The sequence below is a fragment of the Salvia hispanica genome, chromosome 5, assembly GCF_029641045.1.
Source record: "Salvia hispanica isolate PSC_SH4W2 chromosome 5, Shi_PSC_v1, whole genome shotgun sequence".
NCBI classification, from domain to species: Eukaryota; Viridiplantae; Streptophyta; class Magnoliopsida; order Lamiales; family Lamiaceae; genus Salvia; species Salvia hispanica.
In genome coordinates this window covers 20878615-20898418 of record NC_142696.1, presented here as the reverse complement: position 1 = coordinate 20898418, position 19804 = coordinate 20878615, and the positions used below count along the sequence as shown (strand labels likewise).

The 19804-nt window shown below is 34.6% G+C and overlaps 3 protein-coding genes and 1 pseudogene across 5 annotated transcripts; all 4 read left to right on the top strand.

Annotated features, from left to right (window-relative positions):
- The first annotated feature begins 1560 nt into the window (after positions 1–1560).
- LOC125191194 (uncharacterized) lies at positions 1561–4828 on the top strand. Of its 2 annotated transcripts, none has more exons than XM_048088693.2 (3): positions 1561–2243; positions 3107–3144; positions 4579–4828. In XM_048088693.2, exons 1-3 carry the CDS (start codon positions 1982–1984, stop codon positions 4627–4629), a joined length of 351 nt encoding a protein of 116 aa, XP_047944650.1. In that variant the 5' UTR covers positions 1561–1981; the 3' UTR covers positions 4630–4828. The 2 variants fall into 2 exon arrangements, with proteins under 2 accessions (XP_047944650.1, XP_047944655.1); XM_048088698.2 differs by having other exon boundaries at positions 1563–2243; positions 3236–4828.
- A 5036-nt stretch (positions 4829–9864) lies between these two features.
- On the top strand, positions 9865–14874 carry PHYA (phytochrome A). Its single transcript, XM_048084519.2, has 5 exons — positions 9865–10253; positions 10841–12884; positions 13177–13993; positions 14083–14373; positions 14512–14874. The coding sequence occupies exons 2-5, from the start codon at positions 10847–10849 to the stop codon at positions 14714–14716; spliced, it is 3351 nt and encodes a 1116-aa protein (XP_047940476.1). The 5' UTR covers positions 9865–10253; positions 10841–10846; the 3' UTR covers positions 14717–14874.
- Positions 14875–15771: 897 nt separating this feature from the next.
- LOC125190738 (germin-like protein 5-1) lies at positions 15772–18142 on the top strand (annotated as a pseudogene). Its single transcript, XR_016130486.1, has 2 exons — positions 15772–16051; positions 17526–18142. The product of XR_016130486.1 is annotated as a germin-like protein 5-1 (transcript).
- Positions 18143–18732: 590 nt separating this feature from the next.
- On the top strand, positions 18733–19685 carry LOC125186401 (Heavy metal transport/detoxification superfamily protein). Its single transcript, XM_048082760.2, has 3 exons — positions 18733–19155; positions 19236–19311; positions 19369–19685. Exons 1-3 carry the CDS (start codon positions 19144–19146, stop codon positions 19647–19649), a joined length of 369 nt encoding a protein of 122 aa, XP_047938717.1. The 5' UTR covers positions 18733–19143; the 3' UTR covers positions 19650–19685.
- Positions 19686–19804: the final 119 nt, after the last annotated feature.

Sequence of the window (19804 nt, the reverse complement as noted above, 5' to 3'; positions counted from 1 at the left end):
TAGATGGGGCTTATATATAGTTGGTCTACTCCTTATGCTTATGTGCATTAGTTGGAAAAGGTAGCTCAAAGTGTGTGATAAGGCAATAGACTAATTCTAACTTTATTATTTTTTGCTCTTTACAACTTGACTTGATCATTGCAAACTCTTTCTCTTGTTTAATAATTCAAAGGTTTGTCATCCAACAACAAATCAACTAAATAATACAACTGACATCATGATGTTGGATTAGATACAAATTTGCTTTAACCATTTGGCTTGCTGCAACTTTTATGATTCCTTCTAAACTAGCTTTATTTTATTTCTGTTAATTAATGATGAAAATAAACTCTCAACTAACAAATATTCGGATACGTGATGCATCCATCCAGATTAAATTGTAATTATAGTTATCTTAATTAAGATTGATAAACTATAATTTATGTTTAAAAATAATCAACCCTAGTTAAATTATTTAATTAACATTAATTGGAATCAATTAATACTCCTATTTGATATTTTTGTATAATTGCGCACGGTTGGGAGAGCTGCATGCAATTTCTTCCGAATAAGAATAAAAAAATCATAAGACTCAGCACACTCTTGCTAAATGGGCTTGGGTGTTTGGGCTCAGAGTGGGCCTAGGCTAATAGTTGGGCTATTCGCTAAGCCTGACTGGCATATGTATTGTACAAATGGAGTATAATAATTAATTATGCATTGCAATATTGTAGTACAGTACATCATAATATGATTAATATCCATTGCAATTTAAGTAATATTTTACAATATATAAGGAAAATTCCTTCTTCTAATTATGTTGAGATATGTTATTTCATGCCAGAATATAATGTAATAAAACTTCTATTATGAACGAACATGTTTTTATCATCCAGTTAAAGATAGTTTAGGTACATTTATTGGACAATATTATGATTAAACAAACATTTGATTAAAATCTCGCTCCACCAAATTTAATTAATCTCATATTTATGTTTGACAATAATGCCCCTACAATGCAGATCAATTACTCCTACTATAAAATGCAATCTATTCCGTTCATATCTTAATTCAATAGGTAAGATTATTTTTTATATCTTATATGTCTATATACATGAAAATTAGATTTATTTTTGTGAAAAAAGAATATTAAGTAACAAACACATACTCGTAAAATCAAAATAGACCTATAATAAGTGAACAAGAAATGGACGGAGAGAAAAAAAAAATTGGTTGCATTCAACTAATAAAGAAATACAGTGGATGAAAATGTGGACCTCTGCCAATATTATATTATTGAGGAAAGCTCGTAGTTACATTTGGAGACCGGAGTCATTAGTCAATTTACGATAATACTACTAATTATTATACATTGATATTAACAATAATCAATAATTAAGATAATTAATTGATAAAGATGGCGGTTAGCGTTGGGCATGCTAACTTATTCGTTGCAATGCTTGAAAAGGAAAGAGCAATATCTCCCAAATAATTATGATCCACATTCTAAAAAAATCAAGAACAAAAGTAAAATCATGAGAAAGCGCAAACACAACCTAGCTATGAATTTGAATGCTCATAATTGCAAAGATCAAAACTTTATTTTTATTTTATTTTTATTTTATTTTTTATGAATTTTGGTACCAATTTTTATGATGACACGTGGCAGAATATGATGTGCAAATGATACGAACTCTCTTTGGAAGAAAACCTACTTGTATGGAAGCAGTATCTGTAAAATCCAATTCGGCAATTCGACGCCATACAATTCCTTTGTGGAACACGACGACTCGTTTTCTCTCTCTCTACCCTCCTTCTTCCCTCACTTGTTTTTGTTTATGATCACAATTCAACTGAAAATTCCTTGATTAATACACGCCATTGTCAATTTTGGTACGTATCGGAAGAATTGAATTCCTTGACTCGCACAGAATCATATGCTGCCGCCACATGTTGCCGCGACGTCGTTTTCGTGATTCTCTTGATCAGCGAAGCGATTTTGATGTCTGATAGAGATCGGGCGGAGGCTGATGAGGGCGGAGGAATCAACGGCGGCGATGAAGAGGGTAGAGAGTGGAGGTGCAAGAGGTGTGGGAGTAAGGGGAAAAGGCCGGCCTTCTTTCGGTTGAGGAAGAGCAAGAAACTGCTTCAGCAGAAGCGGAAGCAGAAGCAGAGTGGCGTTTATGTGAATTCACGGAGTTGGGGCAGAAGCGGTGGGTGGTGTTGCTTGTGCCTGCGGCAGCCCAAGACTCTCGATTCTTCCGGTGAGTCGCCGTCCAGTGATCCTAATAGTTCCGAGTTTTGTTTTGATGAGTTGAGAGCTCTTATTGAGAAAAATGATTTTTATTCCAAAGACTGCAATCCGCATTTCGATGCCTGATCATATTGGAAACCCCCAATTGTCCAAATTCCTTGTTTTAGCTTAGCTGTGTGTGATATTGCCTCCCTGTTTTTGTTATCGATTATTTCTTCACTCAATATGATTCGATTCCTGATCGATCGTGTACATTGTTGGTGTGATGTCTTTGGATTAATTCGACTGTTTTTATATGATGTGTCTGGTGTCTTTGTTATGAGTTGCTCGTGTTCAGTTACATTGAGTAGAAAGAAGCAAAAGACACCTGGAGTGATGCTGTTGAGTTCTTTAATCAAATTGTGAAGGGATTGATTGATTCTATCCTTATTCTATGATTGAATTATGCATGTTTAAACGCATTGTGGTCTTTAATCTTGAGTAGTATTAGTGTTAATTTAGATAGATAAAACTGGTATAGGCTAATCAATTGTTTACTAAGGTGGGTTGGAACTTTGCGTTATGTCAAGGCCTTTGATAATTTCTACCATTCAAGTTGAAGTACTGGATTAAGTATCTTATCAATTATGTAAAGCAAATGGACCATTTATACATTATGTATAGTGCATAAGAAGTGTGCAATCTTTTGTCTTTTATGAGTTTTTCATTGCCTCTGTCTGGCCTTGGGAATCCCTACTAAAACTAAAGAATGGTATGGCTTATTTTTTGATGCTCATAAATCATGTGGAGTATGTACATTTTCCTATTCCATATGATCATAGCAAGCTAATGGAAGACTGCTTCCAAAGGTTTTGATTCTCATTTGTAAGTCAGGTGCACACGATTCAGACGTGATAGAAGACTATAACCAGGTTTGGAACTTTTTGGTATATCAGCTTAGTTTTCCTTTTATGTTGTAGTGAATAGTGATTTATAAATTTTCAATGGCATGGTGGTGGATAGGTAGCTTCAAAATGAGACTCAAACTTGGTCTTGATTCCCTGCCAATTTTCTTCTACATCTACATGTTTGCAGTACTTGATGTAATTGTAATAATTGATAAACAGTGATTCTGTTGAAACTATCAGATGAGTGCAACCGGTGTATGTCATATAGTTAAGAAGGTGAAGTGGGGCTGTAACAAGAAGAATAATTAGTAACAAATTTTTTGTTTTTATCTTTTAGCTATATTTCTTAGACTAATGTGGTTTACTATGGTTATCTCCTTTTGCCATCTTGTTTAGCCAGCTGCTTTGAACTTTTGCCTCTTGGGTGGAATGCTTGGTTTGCTTATATAGAATTATAGGTGAAAGAATACTCTGCATCTGATGTGATAAAATTATAAATCTGCTGCTGTGACTGCCAAGGGAAATAGGTTCTGAAAATGTGGATTTCTATTGTAACTTTGATAAGGATAGTATTATCCCTGTTTTTTGTTGCTTTAGAATATGCAAAAAGAAACAATCTTAAGCCTTGTTTACATTAAGATCTTTTAATATGGTGGATTGGTGATATATTGGATGGAAGGTAGGGCATGATAAAATTGATAAATACTGTACACAAATTTGGATGATATGAATAAACCATATCCCATACATATGTTGCTTTAAATTACTCAAATCCAAAGGAATCAAGGGGTTTTCCACCCATTTGAATTGATAAAAGTAAGCATTGGACAAAGTTGGTTAGTTTTTAGTACTAATTCACATTTATCCACCAAAATAAACCAGGCCTTAGAAGATAGTACAATAGGAATGATAAAAAATGCCCAAGGATTACATACTAGTTATGTAGTCATAAGAAAATTTTATTTTCTGGTTTGGATATTGTGCCTGTATCTATTGCTAGGATTGGCTTTTATATCCAGGGATAACTTGTACTTTTGTAATTGTGCATTTTTGTAAATGCTGTGTATCTTACACTTTGAGGGGGAATGAAAAAGAAGGGAAAAACTCATGAATTTTTGTTATAGCCGCCAAATTATTCTCTACCACAACTATTTATCAGAGGCAGTTTTCTGACAGATTATGCCTATGGGGTTAATTTAATAAAGTGTTGGTATTGGTTCATAGTGCTTTCTTTAGTTCAGTTGACAATAGTCATATAGGCACCTTTTTCCTTTTAATGATACAGGCTTTAAGGTTTTTTTGGGAGCTTCAGTGAGAACTACATGAACTTTCACTTTTTTTTTCTAGTACTACTATTTGTTTTACTTTGAAATGTAACAGAAGCAGTACTAGATTATTTTAAAATGCAAATTTTGTTTTACTTTCACATTTCCCTTGCACTTTCATGTCTCTCTGCAGTGTCTCCTCCAAGCCATATTTTATTTGTCATTACTATCAGGTTTGTTATGAACCTGAAGTTCCATAGTAGTATGTCAGGTACGAAGGCGTTGTGCCAAGATTTAGTGATGTTGGACGCTAATCATCGTGTTTGATCATTTCTGTGTGTGGTGATGATCACATTTTATTTGAATTGCCTTCTATTTGATGGCAAACTTAGGTTACTGTAAAGATTTTAAGATACCGAAAGGTGAAATTTAGTTTTCTATGACTGCAGATTTTTCATTTCTACAATTTCTTATCTTACTTCAACCTTCTATGGTTTACCATTTAACACATGATATTGATGATTATTGTAGCCAACATAGAATGAGCAACCTCGGCTGTGGCTGAAGCACCTACAATTATGTTCAGTGGAGGAGTGAGAGAGAGAGAAATGACTGCATCAATTTTCACATTTTTCATCTACATAAATTTATCAAAAAATTATTTAATAATCCTAAAAGATATACACGCCCACTAGTTTTATCACAAATTTTTTTTAGAATTTTAAGAATTTTTTTGTTTAAAATGGACGAAGATGACTCTAATTGTAATCATAATGATTATAATAGTAGTAATGGGTCAATCCCATTTTCCAATTTAGAGAGAAAATATAGTCGCATCCAATGCCAAAGATAGTCGTGGCTCGTGGGTTTGTTTACTTGGGCTATTATGGTTTTACGCGAGAACATGATGCATTTATATTTTTGGTGATTTGTCGGTGAATTTCTTAATTTTTTGTTAAATTCTGATTTTATATAGTAGTACTCTATATTTTTGGGCTATTTGGCACTGACATAGTGACATAGTTTGATGATTCACTTACGTGGCACTATCGAATGTTAATAAAAATGACATCGCAAACAACGAAATGTTTCGTTGCCGTAGTATACTACTATGTTAAATAATTATTTTGTTGAATTAAAGTTTAAAAGGAGAAAAATTGAGAAGCAAGATGGAAGGGGTGTAACAAATGAAATGATTTAATACAGTACAATACATCGTCGTTTTGCTTTCTACAATGTGATGTCATTGTGATCGACGTCCGACAATACTACACAAGTAAGTCGGTATCGAAATCTTGATTGATTGCAAAATCGTAACAAATAAACAGTTTAATATTCTAAAAGCAAATCTCAAAAGTCAAAACTGATACGTAAAAGAAGAATTTTATGACCAAGTCCATAGGTTTAGGATAATTTTTTGATATCAATGTGGCAGATTCATATTTAGCAAAGTGTAGGGACCTATGCAATATTCCCTCTTCATCTAATGAAACAGTACTAATCAACTTTGTCTTCTTACTAGCACAACGAGTTTTTTGCTTGAGCTATTGCCATCAATGGCTGTATTATTGCTAGCGAAAACACAAAAAGGTCAAAGACAAAATGACAGCCAAAAGAGCTCTACAACAACAAACCAAGAACACAACTTACCCAACTCAATCACATGTTTTTTCAAAAGGCAAGAAATTGAGTTTTGGAACCTAAAACCAGGAACATGGTCTATGACTATGACCCACTCGACTTCACGTTTAATCAGCTAAGAGCATCCACAATGGGACGATGCATCCTTCGCCCCTTAGTCCACCATTGCAGCACAGACTATGCACATTTTATCCTCCGCGCCCTATGCATCGTCCGCGGACTATGACACGAAGGATGCATCCTCCGGCCTATCCTCCGCCCCTTAGTCCGCCATTGCAGGGGGTGCGGACTATAGGGCGGAGGATGCACACATTTTTATTTTTATTTTTATTTTTAATTTTTTTTGTATTTTCTTCTATATATATCACCAATATTTTTACTTCATTTCACACCTTTCACTCCACTCTCTTCCTCATCTCAATTTCTCTCTAAATTCAATAATGAATTCCGACAATTTTTTATTTTTGCAAGCACAAAAAATAAAAAATAAAAAATAAATATTGACAATAGGATTTGCCTTTAATTTATAGTGTTTTTATATTTATTCTTGCTAATTGATATGTTTGCAAACATAAATAATATTGTAGTGTTTAAATATTCAAATAATAAATAAAATACTTAGGGCGGGGCTTAGGGCGACCTATATAGTCTGCCCCATTGCAGGTGGAAGGGACGGATAATAAAATGTTGATGTGGCAGCGCATAGGGCGGGACTTAGGGCATCACATCCTCCGTCCCATTGTAGATGCCCTAAATATTTATGTCACCTAAACATACATAACTATGAAAACAACAATTAATTCAATTTTATAGGCTGTCTTTCTCTAGTTTAGCATTAATTGTAGTAATGCTTATAAACATAATCTTGCCAGTTATAACCAAAGAGAAAAGATAAATTAACAACAATTGTATATACAAAATACCCTCTAATTTAATTCTATTTTGGGGATATAATTTTATGACTAATTTACCCTTAAGTAATTAATATTGGATATTTCTAACTGTACTAGTTTAGGAAAATATCATTGATTTAGGTTTTAAACTATTTAGGGTAATATTGATTAACACACTACATAATTAAATTACTATATTTAATTATAAAATAAATACTACTATATAATTTAATAACGTACTGTACTATTTATTTTTTAAAAGAAATTTATATTTGATCATTTTATAGTTTAGTATCTAGTTTTTCTTTTGCCATTCATACTATTATTTTTTCATAACTTGTTTAGGTTTTTTTGTTAATATTTCATTCCAAATTGTAATGCAATATAAATCATCAATATAGTTACAATGAAATAATTCAATATTTTATGAAAATAAATAAATTAAAATAATAAAACAATTTTATAACTGAAATGTCAACTACATGAGAAAATACTTATAGTCATAAATAATGATTTAATATTTCTTGCGCTTTCTTTTTATTTTTGTGTTATTTTTCTTTAATATTTTCCTAAGCTTGTTCCTTTTTTTATTAAATATCCAAAAGCATATATATACATTTTTTTATTTTAATTACCTTTAGCGATAAGGTTTTTTATATTGATAAAATATTAATCATTATTTATTTCTTAATTAACATGAAGGGTGTTTATACTAGATATTAAGTATATACAGGTAAAACATGCAGTTGCATTTATAATTTTTAGAGTAATCCAATCTAAAATAGTTCGATGCGAATAATAATATAATTGTTGAATGTGAGTGACTATTATTATTTTAATATAATTTTTATTACTATATAAATTTTATTTCATAATTTTGTAGTCAAGATGTAGAGTAGACAAGTAAATTGACTAAATGATTATTATTGTTTTAATTTATTTTTTATTGTTATATTCATTTCATAATTTTCGAGTCAAAATATATAGTACTAATCAAGGAAATCGACGTGATGATATTTAATTAGTTGGATGACAATATTCATTACTATTCCATTGAACAATGAAATAGTTAGTTTTGAATAACTATAATTATTTATTTTTATTACAAATAAATTAAATAATAATCTTTAATTAGTTGGAATACTAAAAATTGAAATAATAAATTATAATTTAGTTGGATGATAATTCTAAATATTTAAATACATTATTTGACGTTCTTTTAGTGACTAAAATTTAATATGTCAATTTATTCAATTAAATTTTATTGTATTATAGTGTAGCATTTAAGTGTTGAGTGTTTAAATACTTACCCCAGATTTTGTTAAAATGTATGATGAAAAATGTGATGACATCTTTTTAGTTTTGATCTATCTATAATTATGTAGCTTTAAGATAGAACTACTTATACTTTCCTAAATCTGTAGTTATTTAATTAACAAACTTAATTTTTCACAAAATAGTTATGAAAGGGTAAATATGTGATATATAAACTAATTAATCATTATCAATATAATTATAGATGTAAAATGCCTAAAATGTCCAATTTTGTATATATAATTTTTGTTAATTTATCACTGTCCATAACCAAAATAGTAAAAATTTGACCGCAATTCTGAAATAAGCAAGTACGTTAATATTGACTTGGAAGCCACGTTGGATGTCATTATTTACCTTGCAACAAAATAGGAAAAAAGATGATGAGGAATGGAATGGGATCCAAAGTTTGAAGTTATAATTGAGTCAAAACAAAAATGTTATGGGCAAAGATTAATTGTGGGCCCGATTCAATCCGTAGTAAAATATTTTGGATTTATATTAATATACATACAATTTTATGATCAAAATTATATAAGTACTCAATAAAAATACATGTATAGGTGTGACAACCACGCGGCTTCCATGTGACGTCCATAACATTTTGGACTTAGTTGAGGCATGGACACATCTAACCTTTTTCACTCTCTTATCCCTTCTAAATATTTAATGCCATTAATTCACCACACCACATTTCTATATAGAAAGTAAAATACATGTCACAAGCTGATAAATAATTAATTCCTACATTGACTCATTAATAATTGCCTTCTAACCTTAGTCAAATATCCGGCTTAATTGGGTGTAGTATATTATTTTCAAAAGAAATCTACCTAAACTCTAGACTTCATTTCAGAAATTTTATTTACACATCGATTATATTGTTACCAATCAATTCAGACTTTGAACTTTCAAAGTTAAGTTTTAAAGTTAGAATACGGTGCTTGTTAGATTTAATTTGACCTTATCAGTTTAAGATTTCATTTAATTAGTTCGAAGCATTTAATCAAATTATTACTCATATAAAACGAATCCTTATTTTATACTTATCCACTGCAGATCAGAGGTCCTACCAAACAATCTTCTCAATTTTTTTTATTAATTTACTAATATATTGGAGTCGCTCGCAGCAGACAAATACCCCATCTCCTAGTTATTTACTTACTCAATTAATTGAAGTCATTTTTGATAAACCTAACTAAATTTAAAAATTGAAATTTATGAGTATATATTCACAAATGTAATTAAAATTTTGTAAATGAAAACTAATGCTACTACATCTAGCAAATTAAATTAAATTTTATAAAGATAAATGCTGAGAAATATTTGCACGAGGAAGCCGAATGTCTACAATTTCCTTTTTTGGTGGGTTGTCATCATATTTAACCGAAATCATGTGCAATCCGTATCTCATTAATTTCATCACCTATATTTGTTTTTTTTAATCATGAAAATACATAAAGTAATAGAGTATAGTAGTGGAATAGTAATGAAATAATTAGCAGAATGGATTAATTAAATAAGGAGTGCGGCCCAACTGTCAATGGTTATTTCTGGAAATATAACTGTCTTTATCTCTCCCATCGAGGAACACAGGTAATATAAAATTGTATATATATAGAAAGAGGCATACAAATTCACGTGGTATGGAGTGGGAGGAGTTGGTCTTTTGCTACTGCTTCGACTTTGGTAAATGCAATTCCCGCACCATGAAATATAATATACGCAAATATATAGTATTTGTTTATTGCAAATGGTGGGCTCTCTGATTCTGCGCTAGGGGGCATGAATTGAGGGGGGTGCTGGTGGCCCCTATTTTTGGCAGCACAGAATGGCGGTGAACTGATCAATACTTTGGGAGGAGAGCGGGAAGAGCTAGATATTGGAGCTCATGCTGGAACTTTGATTTCATTGGGCTGAAACTGAAACCATAGCCCATAGGGGAATTCGATTTTCTTTTTGAGGTGTTCGAGTAATTGATTTATAATTTCATCTTGATTCTCGACTTCTCATCGAAAAGGTCAGTGTTTCTACTTTCTCTCTTGGTTGGGTAGAAATAAATTGAGACTAATTCCTGCTCGAGTTGAGAAGGGTTTTGGAATTTCAACTTGTTGTTTGCTTTCTGAATTAGACGGTTAGTTTGTTTTTGAGCTCAGCATGCAGGTTGATTGATTGTGACTGTGTGATATTGAAATCGTTTGTGTTGCAATTTTTCTTTCGATCATTACCAACTTGAGATAGATAGATATATACTGAGACTTGAAATTAGATGAGTTGATATGCTTATTTCCTAGAGAATCAATTGTTATTCGTTCTAAACTAGAATGATTTTGTGATGTTTTACTCTGCATAGTATAGTCATTTAGTATAAATTCTTGTTCAATTTCCTTAGACTGTATTGCGGAAGTTGATCTCGTTGAGTTTGGTATATTAATTTTAATGGCTCTAGGTCATGAATAGACACTGTATCTGTAGTAGTAGGTTGTATGCACTGTTGAAGATTGAGTCTAAAGTGAGGGTTTGCTGGAAATAACATAGTAGTAACAAATACTCCTAAATGGCTGTGTCTTGTTGTTTTTACAATTTATTGTTTCCTTTTGCTATCAGATAAATATGTCTGCACAGCGTGGCCAGTCTTCGACAAACTCTGCCCGGTCGAGGCATAGTGCTCGGGTAATTGCACAGACGTCCGTGGATGCGAAGCTCCATGCGGACTTTGAAGAATCAGGCAGTTCGTTTGATTATTCGACCTCTGTGCGTGTTACAAACGTGCAGGAGAGGCCCAGGTCTGATAAGGTTACCACGGCTTACCTTCATCAGATACAGAAGGGGAAGCAGATACAGCCATTTGGGTGTCTGTTGGCCCTTGATGAGAAAACATTCCGAGTGATTGCCTATAGTGAAAATGCTCCTGAAATGCTCACAATGGTGAGTCACGCTGTTCCAAGTGTAGGCGACCACCCAGTTCTTGGCATTGGATCTGATATCAGGAGTGTTTTTACTGCTCCGAGTGCTGCAGCATTGCAGAAGGCTTTAGGTTTTGGTGAGGTTTCGCTTCTAAACCCTATTTTGGTTCACTGCAAGACTTCCGGGAAACCGTTTTATGCCATAATCCATAGAGTCACAGGTAGCTTAATTATTGATTTTGAGCCTGTGAAGCCTCATGAGGTCCCTATGACTGCTGCGGGGGCACTGCAGTCGTATAAGCTGGCAGCCAAAGCTATTACGCGTTTGCAATCTTTGCCTAGTGGGAGCATAGAACGACTCTGTGATACCATGGCACAGGAAGTCTTTGAACTCACTGGTTATGACAGGGTGATGATCTATAAGTTTCATGAAGATGATCATGGTGAGGTGTTTACGGAGATCAGGAAGCCTGGCCTCGAACCTTATGTGGGCTTACATTATCCTGCTACGGATATACCTCAAGCTGCTCGGTTTCTGTTTATGAAGAACAAGGTCCGGATGATATGTGATTGTCGAGCTAATCATGTGACAGTGGTTCAGGATGCGAACCTCCCCCTTGAGCTGACATTGTGTGGCTCGACGCTCAGAGCCCCTCACAGTTGCCATTTGCAATACATGGAGAACATGAATTCAATAGCATCTTTGGTAATGTCGATTGTAGTCAACGAGGGTGATGAAGAGGGCTCTGATTCTACACATCCGGAGAAGAGGAAAAGGCTTTGGGGACTGGTGGTTTGCCATCACACAAGCCCCAGATTCGTCCCCTTCCCTCTCCGATATGCTTGTGAGTTTCTTACTCAAGTTTTTGCAATTCATGTTAACAAGGAGTTGGAGCTTGAAAGTCAGATGCTGGAGAAGAACATTCTAAGAACTCAGACGCTCTTGTGTGATATGTTGTTGCGTGATGCACCGTTGGGCATTGTATCCCAGAGCCCCAACGTAATGGATCTTGTCAAATGTGATGGTGCTGCCCTGATGTACAAGAACAAGAAATATAGGCTGGGGCTGACGCCAAGCGACTTTCAGATTCGGGATATAGTTTCGTGGCTTGATGAGTACCACAGGGACTCGACAGGCTTGAGTACGGACAGCTTGTATGATGCTGCTTTTCCAGGTGCTCTGGCCCTAGGTGATGCAATTTGTGGAATGGCAGCTGTTAAGATAACCGACAAGGACTGGCTTTTCTGGTTTAGATCACACACTGCAGCTGAGATTCGTTGGGGAGGCGCAAAGCACGAACCAGATGACAAGGATGATGGTAGGAAGATGCATCCAAGATCGTCGTTCAAGGCATTCCTTGAAGTTGTCAAGACAAGGAGTCTACCATGGAAGGATTATGAGATGGATGCAATCCACTCTTTGCAGCTTATCCTAAGAAACTCTTTCAAGGATGCGGAGAATACGAGTTCATACACCAAGGCTATCCATACACAGCTTAATGACCTTCAAATCGATGGGATACAGGAGCTTGAAGCTGTGACCTCTGAGATGGTTCGACTGATTGAAACTGCCTCAGTGCCTATATTGGCTGTTGATGTAGATGGTATGGTGAATGGCTGGAATACCAAGATCGCAGATTTAACTGGTCTTCCCGTTGAAAAAGCAATTGGCCAGCATTTTCTTTCTCTCCTGGAAGATTCTTCAGCTGATAGAGTGAGTTCCATGTTGGAACTGGCGCTTAAAGGTATGTCATAACTATGTTATTGAAGATAGTATGTGTTGCATTTGCATAAGGTCTGTTACAAGATATAGTTTTTACAATTTTTATGCTAGCTAAATGGTACGATGTGGCACAATTATATGTTAAATTATAGTATTATCACTACTTTAGTAAGTGTAGATGCCAAAGAATTCTCATCTTAAATAAAAAATGAGTAAAACCTACATACTCTGTATAATATGGGTATATCAAAATTGTAAGAATACACACTTTTACCATAGTAACAGAATTATGAACCATTTTTCATTTTGTTCAGGTGAAGAAGAGCGAAACGTGCATTTCGAGATCAAAACGCACGGGGAAAGAAGTGAGTCTGGTCCAGTCAGCTTAGTTGTAAATGCTTGTGCTAGCAGGGATGTGAAGGAGAACGTAGTGGGAGTGTGTTTTATTGCTCAGGACATAACAGCCCAGAAGAGTATGATGGACAAGTTCACAAGAATCGAAGGAGAGTACAAAGCTATCGTTCAAAATCCTAACCCATTGATCCCACCTATATTTGGGACAGATGAGTTTGGCTGGTGTTCCGAGTGGAATGCTGCTATGACTAAAGTATCTGGGTGGACTAGGGACGACGTGATTAATAAAATGCTCATGGGTGAGGTATTTGGGACGAACACAGCTTGCTGCCGTCTCAAGAATCAAGAGGCTTATGTGAACCTTGGGATTGTGCTGAACAACGCGGTGACTGGCCAAGATAATGAAAAAATACCATTTGGGTTTTTTTCAAGGAGTGGAAAGTATGTAGAATGCCTACTGTGTGTTAGCAAGAAGCTCGATGCAGAGGGTGCAGTAACTGGAGTGTTCTGTTTCTTACAGCTGGCTAGTCAAGAGCTACAGCAAGCGCTCCATGTTCAACGCCTATCAGAACAAACTGCATTGAAAAGATTAAAAGTTCTGTCTTACATCAGAAAGGAGATCAGGAATCCTCTTTCTGGGATTATATTTTCGAGGAAGATGATGGAAGGAACTAATCTGGATGATGAGCAGAAAAACCTTCTGCGTACTAGTCTTCACTGCCAGCGCCAGATGAACAAAGTTCTGGACGATACAGATCTTGACCATATAATTGAGGGGTATGTTAGCTAATACATAACCATTAGTGTTTCATCAATTGGATTTGCTTGTTGATATATTTTGAAATGTGTCATTGATACCTTTTCAGGTACTTAGATCTGGAAATGGTGGAGTTTAAGCTGCACGAGGTCTTGATCGCTGCCATTAGTCAAGTGATGATTAAGAGCAATGGGAAGGGTATTACTATAGTTGATGACTTGGCTCCTAACCTCTCTACAGAAACGCTATATGGCGACAGTTTGAGACTTCAGCAGATCCTAGCTGCTTTTCTTCTTATTTCAGTTACTTACACACCAAACGGAGGTCAACTAGGCATTGCTGCCTCCTTGACTAAAGACTCCATAGGAAAAACCATTCAGCTTGGCCATTTGGAGTTCAGGTACAATTTAAACGTGTCGATTCTGCTTCCATGAATAGAGCTGTGTTACTAGGACCATTCCATTTGAGTTTTGATACATTTTGAATTGATTAAATGTCTTGAAATGAATTCTTGGTAATATGGTTGTTGGCATGGCAGGATAACACAGAGCGGCGGAGGAGTGCCCCAACAAGTGCTGAACCAGATGTTTGGGGACGACGTGGATGCATCTGATGAGGGCATCAGCCTCTTTATCAGCAGAAAACTAGTGAAGCTAATGAATGGCGACGTTCAGTATCTGAGGGAAGCTGGAAGATCCACCTTCATAATATCCCTCGAGCTTGCCATTTCTAACAACTCATAAGCTATAGCATGATGTTTTCCTATCAAGTGTTGCATTTCAAGCTTCTGTTTTTATGCCCTCTTGGAAAACCTTTATATAAGCTTAAGTTTCGTTGCCAAATCTAACAACTGTTTCTGGTTCTGTGTGAACTTTATTATGATTGCTTTTTTTTTTTTTCATTTTGACTTATTAGCTTTTGTCTTATCTTGAAAATGGTTAACTTGGATGGATTAGGGCATGTTTGCTGTTTTTCGAAATATATGAAAATTCAAATAAAAATTACTATTACTAGTTAAATTTCTATCAGTATTAGAATTTTTATAAAAATTACTTTACCTTTTAGTTCAATATATAGTACAATATGTTTTATAAAAAAATAATTTGAATAAAAATATTATATGAATTCAAGGTTTTGAGATATTTTTATATAAGAGAGAAAAAAATGATTAGTTCTAATTAATAAAATTCAATTTCGGATGCTAATGCTCCTACGTACATGTCTGTCTTTATGATTCAATGTTATATTTTAGCTAGGATAATGATATCACCCATATAATGACCATAATATAACACTCCATATAAGTCGTGCCATATTTGATGAATGATCGTGAGGATGCACACCGCATACTTCCTTCACAATTGATCATAATCAGTGTAGACTTTAGAGTTAAACTAATAAATGTTGTGGGTGTAACGATTAAGCAAAACGACAAAGATTAGAAAATTCACCAACTTTTTGCTTTACCTAATCATCAAATAATATTTAGAAATAAGGTATTTATCTAATATTACATACTATATGTGTGCTTGCAAAGATACCATGTCATTTTCTTTTCACAATTTATTTTGCTTTAAAATCAAGTCTTTGATCGTTCTTATGTGTCACTTTCGTGGTAGAATCAAATGCAATATTTGCCATTTAAATACACCGAACTTTAATTTCGTAAATACGTAACCTTGAATTTTACTCCATTAGTTAGCATTCTTTAATCTTTTCAAAGAAAGCATTTGTGATTAGAATTTAGATATATATACCAACTCCTAACATTTAGGTTTTAATTGAACTTCATATTATGACATTTCAATATATATTCAAAGATGTGAAAATGAAATTTAAACATTCGAGTGCCTTACTTTTGCAATACGAATGCGTGTTTTGTTTCTTTTTCTTCAATAGTTTTTCATTCGCTCTCTCAAAAACACACACAGAGTTATCTTTTTCTTTTTAGTTTGCAAGCATGGCTGCTGCGGTTATGTATAGAATGATGGCAGCTGTGGCTGTTGTGATGCTTTGCAGCAGAGTATTTGCCGATCCAGACTTGCTTCAAGATATTTGTGTTGCTGATCTCACTTCTGGTACTTATCCATTTTAATCTATTTTATGATTATAATTAAATTCTCAATAATTTCTTATTTAATCTCCAGTCTAATAGTACTCCCTCCGTCCCCTAGTAGATGTCATACAAAAGATGTCACATTTCCTTTTTTGGAAAATGTTATCTCTCACATTAATATAAATATATTATTTTCTCTTTCCACTTAACGCACAAAACAACACCTCCTAAAATCTCGTGTCAATTACATCTACTATGGGACGGAGGGAGTAACATTTATCTACGTCAATGCTGCAATTAAAAACGCACGGAATCATTGGGTTTGTGTCATATAATTTCAGCTTAGGTTCGAGTCAGATTACGATCATTCGTTAAGACTCACATGCCACTAATCCGTTCGAGTCAGATTACGATCAAGATGTCACATTTCCTTTTAATTACTCATCCGTTCCTGAAAATTTATCACTTATTTACATTTTCATTCGTTTTTAAAAATTTGTCACCTTCAATTTTACTATTTTTGGTAGTGGACTCTAAATTCCACTAACTTATTTTCCCTCACATTTTATTTAATAGTATATAAAAATAAGACTCACATGCCACTAACTTTTTCAACTCACGTTCTATTACATTTTTTAAAATCCGTGACGGATCAAATGGTGATAAATTATATGGAACGGATGTATTATTTTATTAGTGTTCAAATCATTTCTTCATTTTTTTTCATGCTGCCTCCGTTCAATGATTTGTGACACACTTGATGATTTGTATTGTCATTGTGTCATTATTGTGTTATCTGAATGGGTGAATTGAATCAATATCAACTCGACTCAATAACAACTCAAATTATTACTCTATTGATCATATCTAAAGACCCTTCAACTTATTTCCTCACTAAATATTTTCATTAATTACTAAAAAAATATCCATAAAACTCTTTATTTTGAAATTTGAAGTACTTTTCTGATAAGAAATTTATGCCATAAGTAAAAATATATATATATATATATATATATATATATATATATATATATAGAGGATTGTGTTAAAATGACAACACCTCTTAAAGTAACACCATACCACCATTCCTAGCCAATTATTTGTACATGTGGACGAATAATAAGCTGCCACGTGACAATCATAAAAATTGCTCAAGGGTAAATTTTCACGGACTGCAATATCCAATACGCGAGACTGCAATCTACTAGCGTTTATACTATTGCAGTCTAGCATATATAATATTGCAGTCTAGCATGGTGTCACAGTGTCTTAAGAGTGTTGTTATTTTAACGCACCCCTATATATATATATATATATATGTATATCACCAATGAATTTAAATAATTTAAACAGAAATGAGTTCAATTTCCATCATGCTCTTAATATTCAAATTCTCTTGCCTTAGACTGTACGTTCATTTGTAATTGATCTACAATTTATGGATAAATAAATATAGTCTACAATGAAATGAAAATTTGTTATGTTCTTGTAAACAGAGTTGAAGCTAAACGGATATTCGTGCAAGTCAAACGTGACAGCGGAGGACTTCTTCTCCGGTGGCTTAGCCAAACCCGGCGCCACCAACACCTCCAGCGGGTCAGCCGTCAGCGGCGCCAACGTCCAGAAAATCCCGGGCCTCAACCCACTCGGCGTCTCCCTGGCCCACGCGCCACCGAGGTCGTGTTCGTCCTCAAAGGAGAACTCGACGTCGGCTTCATCACCACCGCCAACGTCCTCATCTCCAAATCCATCAAGGAAGGAGAGATTTTCGTTTTCCCTAAAGGCCTAGTGCACTTCCAGAAGAACAACGGCGACTCCCCCGCCGCCTTCAATAGCCAGCTCCCGGGACGCAGTCCATCGCTGCGACATTGTTCGCTGCCACACCGCCGCTACCGGATAATGTGCTCACCAAGGCGTTTCAGGTTGGCACTAAGGAGGTTGACAAGATTAAGTCCAAGTTTGCACCAAAGAGTTGATAAACTTATTAATTATGGAGTACTTGTGTTTGTGTTTTTGCGTATAATTATTGATTAGTAGTGATAAATAATGTGTAGGTAACATTGACTTTATTAATGTGATAAAAAATTAAGTAATAAAATTCCGTTATATCTAATTTTCTAGCTATTTAATATAGTGCAATTGAGTTATTGGAGTCCATGGAGTCATATTTTATTTTAGGGGTAATTGCTTTTAAAGTCACCAACTTTCTACGAATTCCGGTTTTTCTCACGAACTTTAAAAAGTTCGTGTAATGTCACAAACTTTATTGTCGGTTGTCATTTTCTCATGTCAAGTTTTTCGGTCTGATTCAAATTGTTTGTTTCCTATTAAGACAATGTCCAAATTCTTTTATCTTACTATCATTATCTTCGTCTTTGAAATAGCTTCTTGTGGGTACCTTGTACGCCTCAATCGGAACTCGGATGAAGAAGTTATGACTATTATGATGGTACAAGGTCGCACAAAGGTCGCAGCCTTCATCAAATGGCCATAACTTCTTCATCCGAGTTCCGATTGGGGCGTACAAGGTACCCACGCGAAGCTATTTCAAAGACGAAGATAACGATAGTAAGAAAAAAGAATTTGGACATTGTTTTAATAGGAAACTAACAGTTTGAATCAGACTGGAAAACCTGATATGGGAAAATGACAATCAACAATAAAGTTCATGACATTACACGAACTTTTTAAAGTTTGTGGAAAAAATTGGAATTCATGAAAAGTTGACGACTTTAAAAACAGTTACCCCTTTATTTTATGGAGTACTAGAACTCTAAAAGAATTATTTAAATTATTTTCCTTTATTGGCTTCCTAACAAAGATTCTTCGCACTAGCTTTAAAAAACTACTATGAAGGATTTCACTTGACATTTTCGGGAATATTTGGTGGCACCGGTCAGAAATATTATTATTTATAAAGTTTAAACCGTACTAAAAAGCAATTAACTAGATTAAGTGTAATATTTTAAATCTCTCACAATTCACACGCGACCGGACACAAATTTTAATGTATTCAATCCTCATCACTTGTCAGTTATTAAGAGAACCAAAAGCCTAGATTTTGAAGTCATCTCCAACTCCAACAATATATATGTATATACAGAAATTTGGATCATGAGCGCCAAGGTATGTGACGCAACTCATTTAATTTATAGATGGAAAAGAAGTTAATTTGTTTATATATATATTTACGTATACTATTTCAGGAAATTGAGCTGAGTGTGAGCATTAGCAACCAGAAATGCCGAATTAGAATTCTTAAAGCAGTTGCGAAGCTTACAGGTAGTTGCACAACCGAACTCCACATTAGTATGATTAATGACAAAGGAAATTGCGCAGGTGTGGATGTGCTCAAAGTTGATGCTGAGAAAGGACAGCTAACTGTTGTGGGGAACGTGGATCCCGTCGCCGTAGCGACGGCGATCAGAAAAGCTGGTTATTCGGCCGATATTACAAGCGTTGGACCACCTAAGAAACCCGATCCCAAACCTGTTGATGATCCGAAGAAGCCGCTGCAGCCAACGCCAGTGCCGGACGTGTCTCGTGCCCAATGCCAGCTTGTCGCAGTGACTTACGATACTACCTACGAATACGATAGTGCATTTTGTTCTATTCTCTAAAGATAAGCCAAACATAAACGTATTGTTTAATGATAATTTTCAACATATTTGGTAAAAGTTTGTCTGGCTGTACTCATCAACTCCGCTTGCTTTATTAGTATACTAGTATTAACTAACTCCAAGCGACGTTTTAGCAATTTGCATATAAATAAGTT

Bases quoted from the DNA above. Each gene is read 5' to 3' on its own strand.
- LOC125191194 (XM_048088693.2), top strand. From the start codon at position 1,982: ATGTCTGATAGAGATCGGGCGGAGGCTGATGAGGGCGGAGGAATCAAC. The intron at 2,244-3,106 runs GTGAGTCGCCGT...TTTGTAAGTCAG, and splicing joins CAAGACTCTCGATTCTTCCG to GTGCACACGATTCAGACGTG. The intron at 3,145-4,578 runs GTTTGGAACTTT...GTCTCTCTGCAG, and splicing joins TGATAGAAGACTATAACCAG to TGTCTCCTCCAAGCCATATT.
- PHYA (XM_048084519.2), top strand. From the start codon at position 10,847: ATGTCTGCACAGCGTGGCCAGTCTTCGACAAACTCTGCCCGGTCGAGG. The intron at 13,994-14,082 runs GTATGTTAGCTA...ATACCTTTTCAG, and splicing joins CTTGACCATATAATTGAGGG to GTACTTAGATCTGGAAATGG. The intron at 14,374-14,511 runs GTACAATTTAAA...TTGGCATGGCAG, and splicing joins CTTGGCCATTTGGAGTTCAG to GATAACACAGAGCGGCGGAG.
- LOC125186401 (XM_048082760.2), top strand. The intron at 19,312-19,368 runs GTAGTTGCACAA...GAAATTGCGCAG, and splicing joins AGCAGTTGCGAAGCTTACAG to GTGTGGATGTGCTCAAAGTT.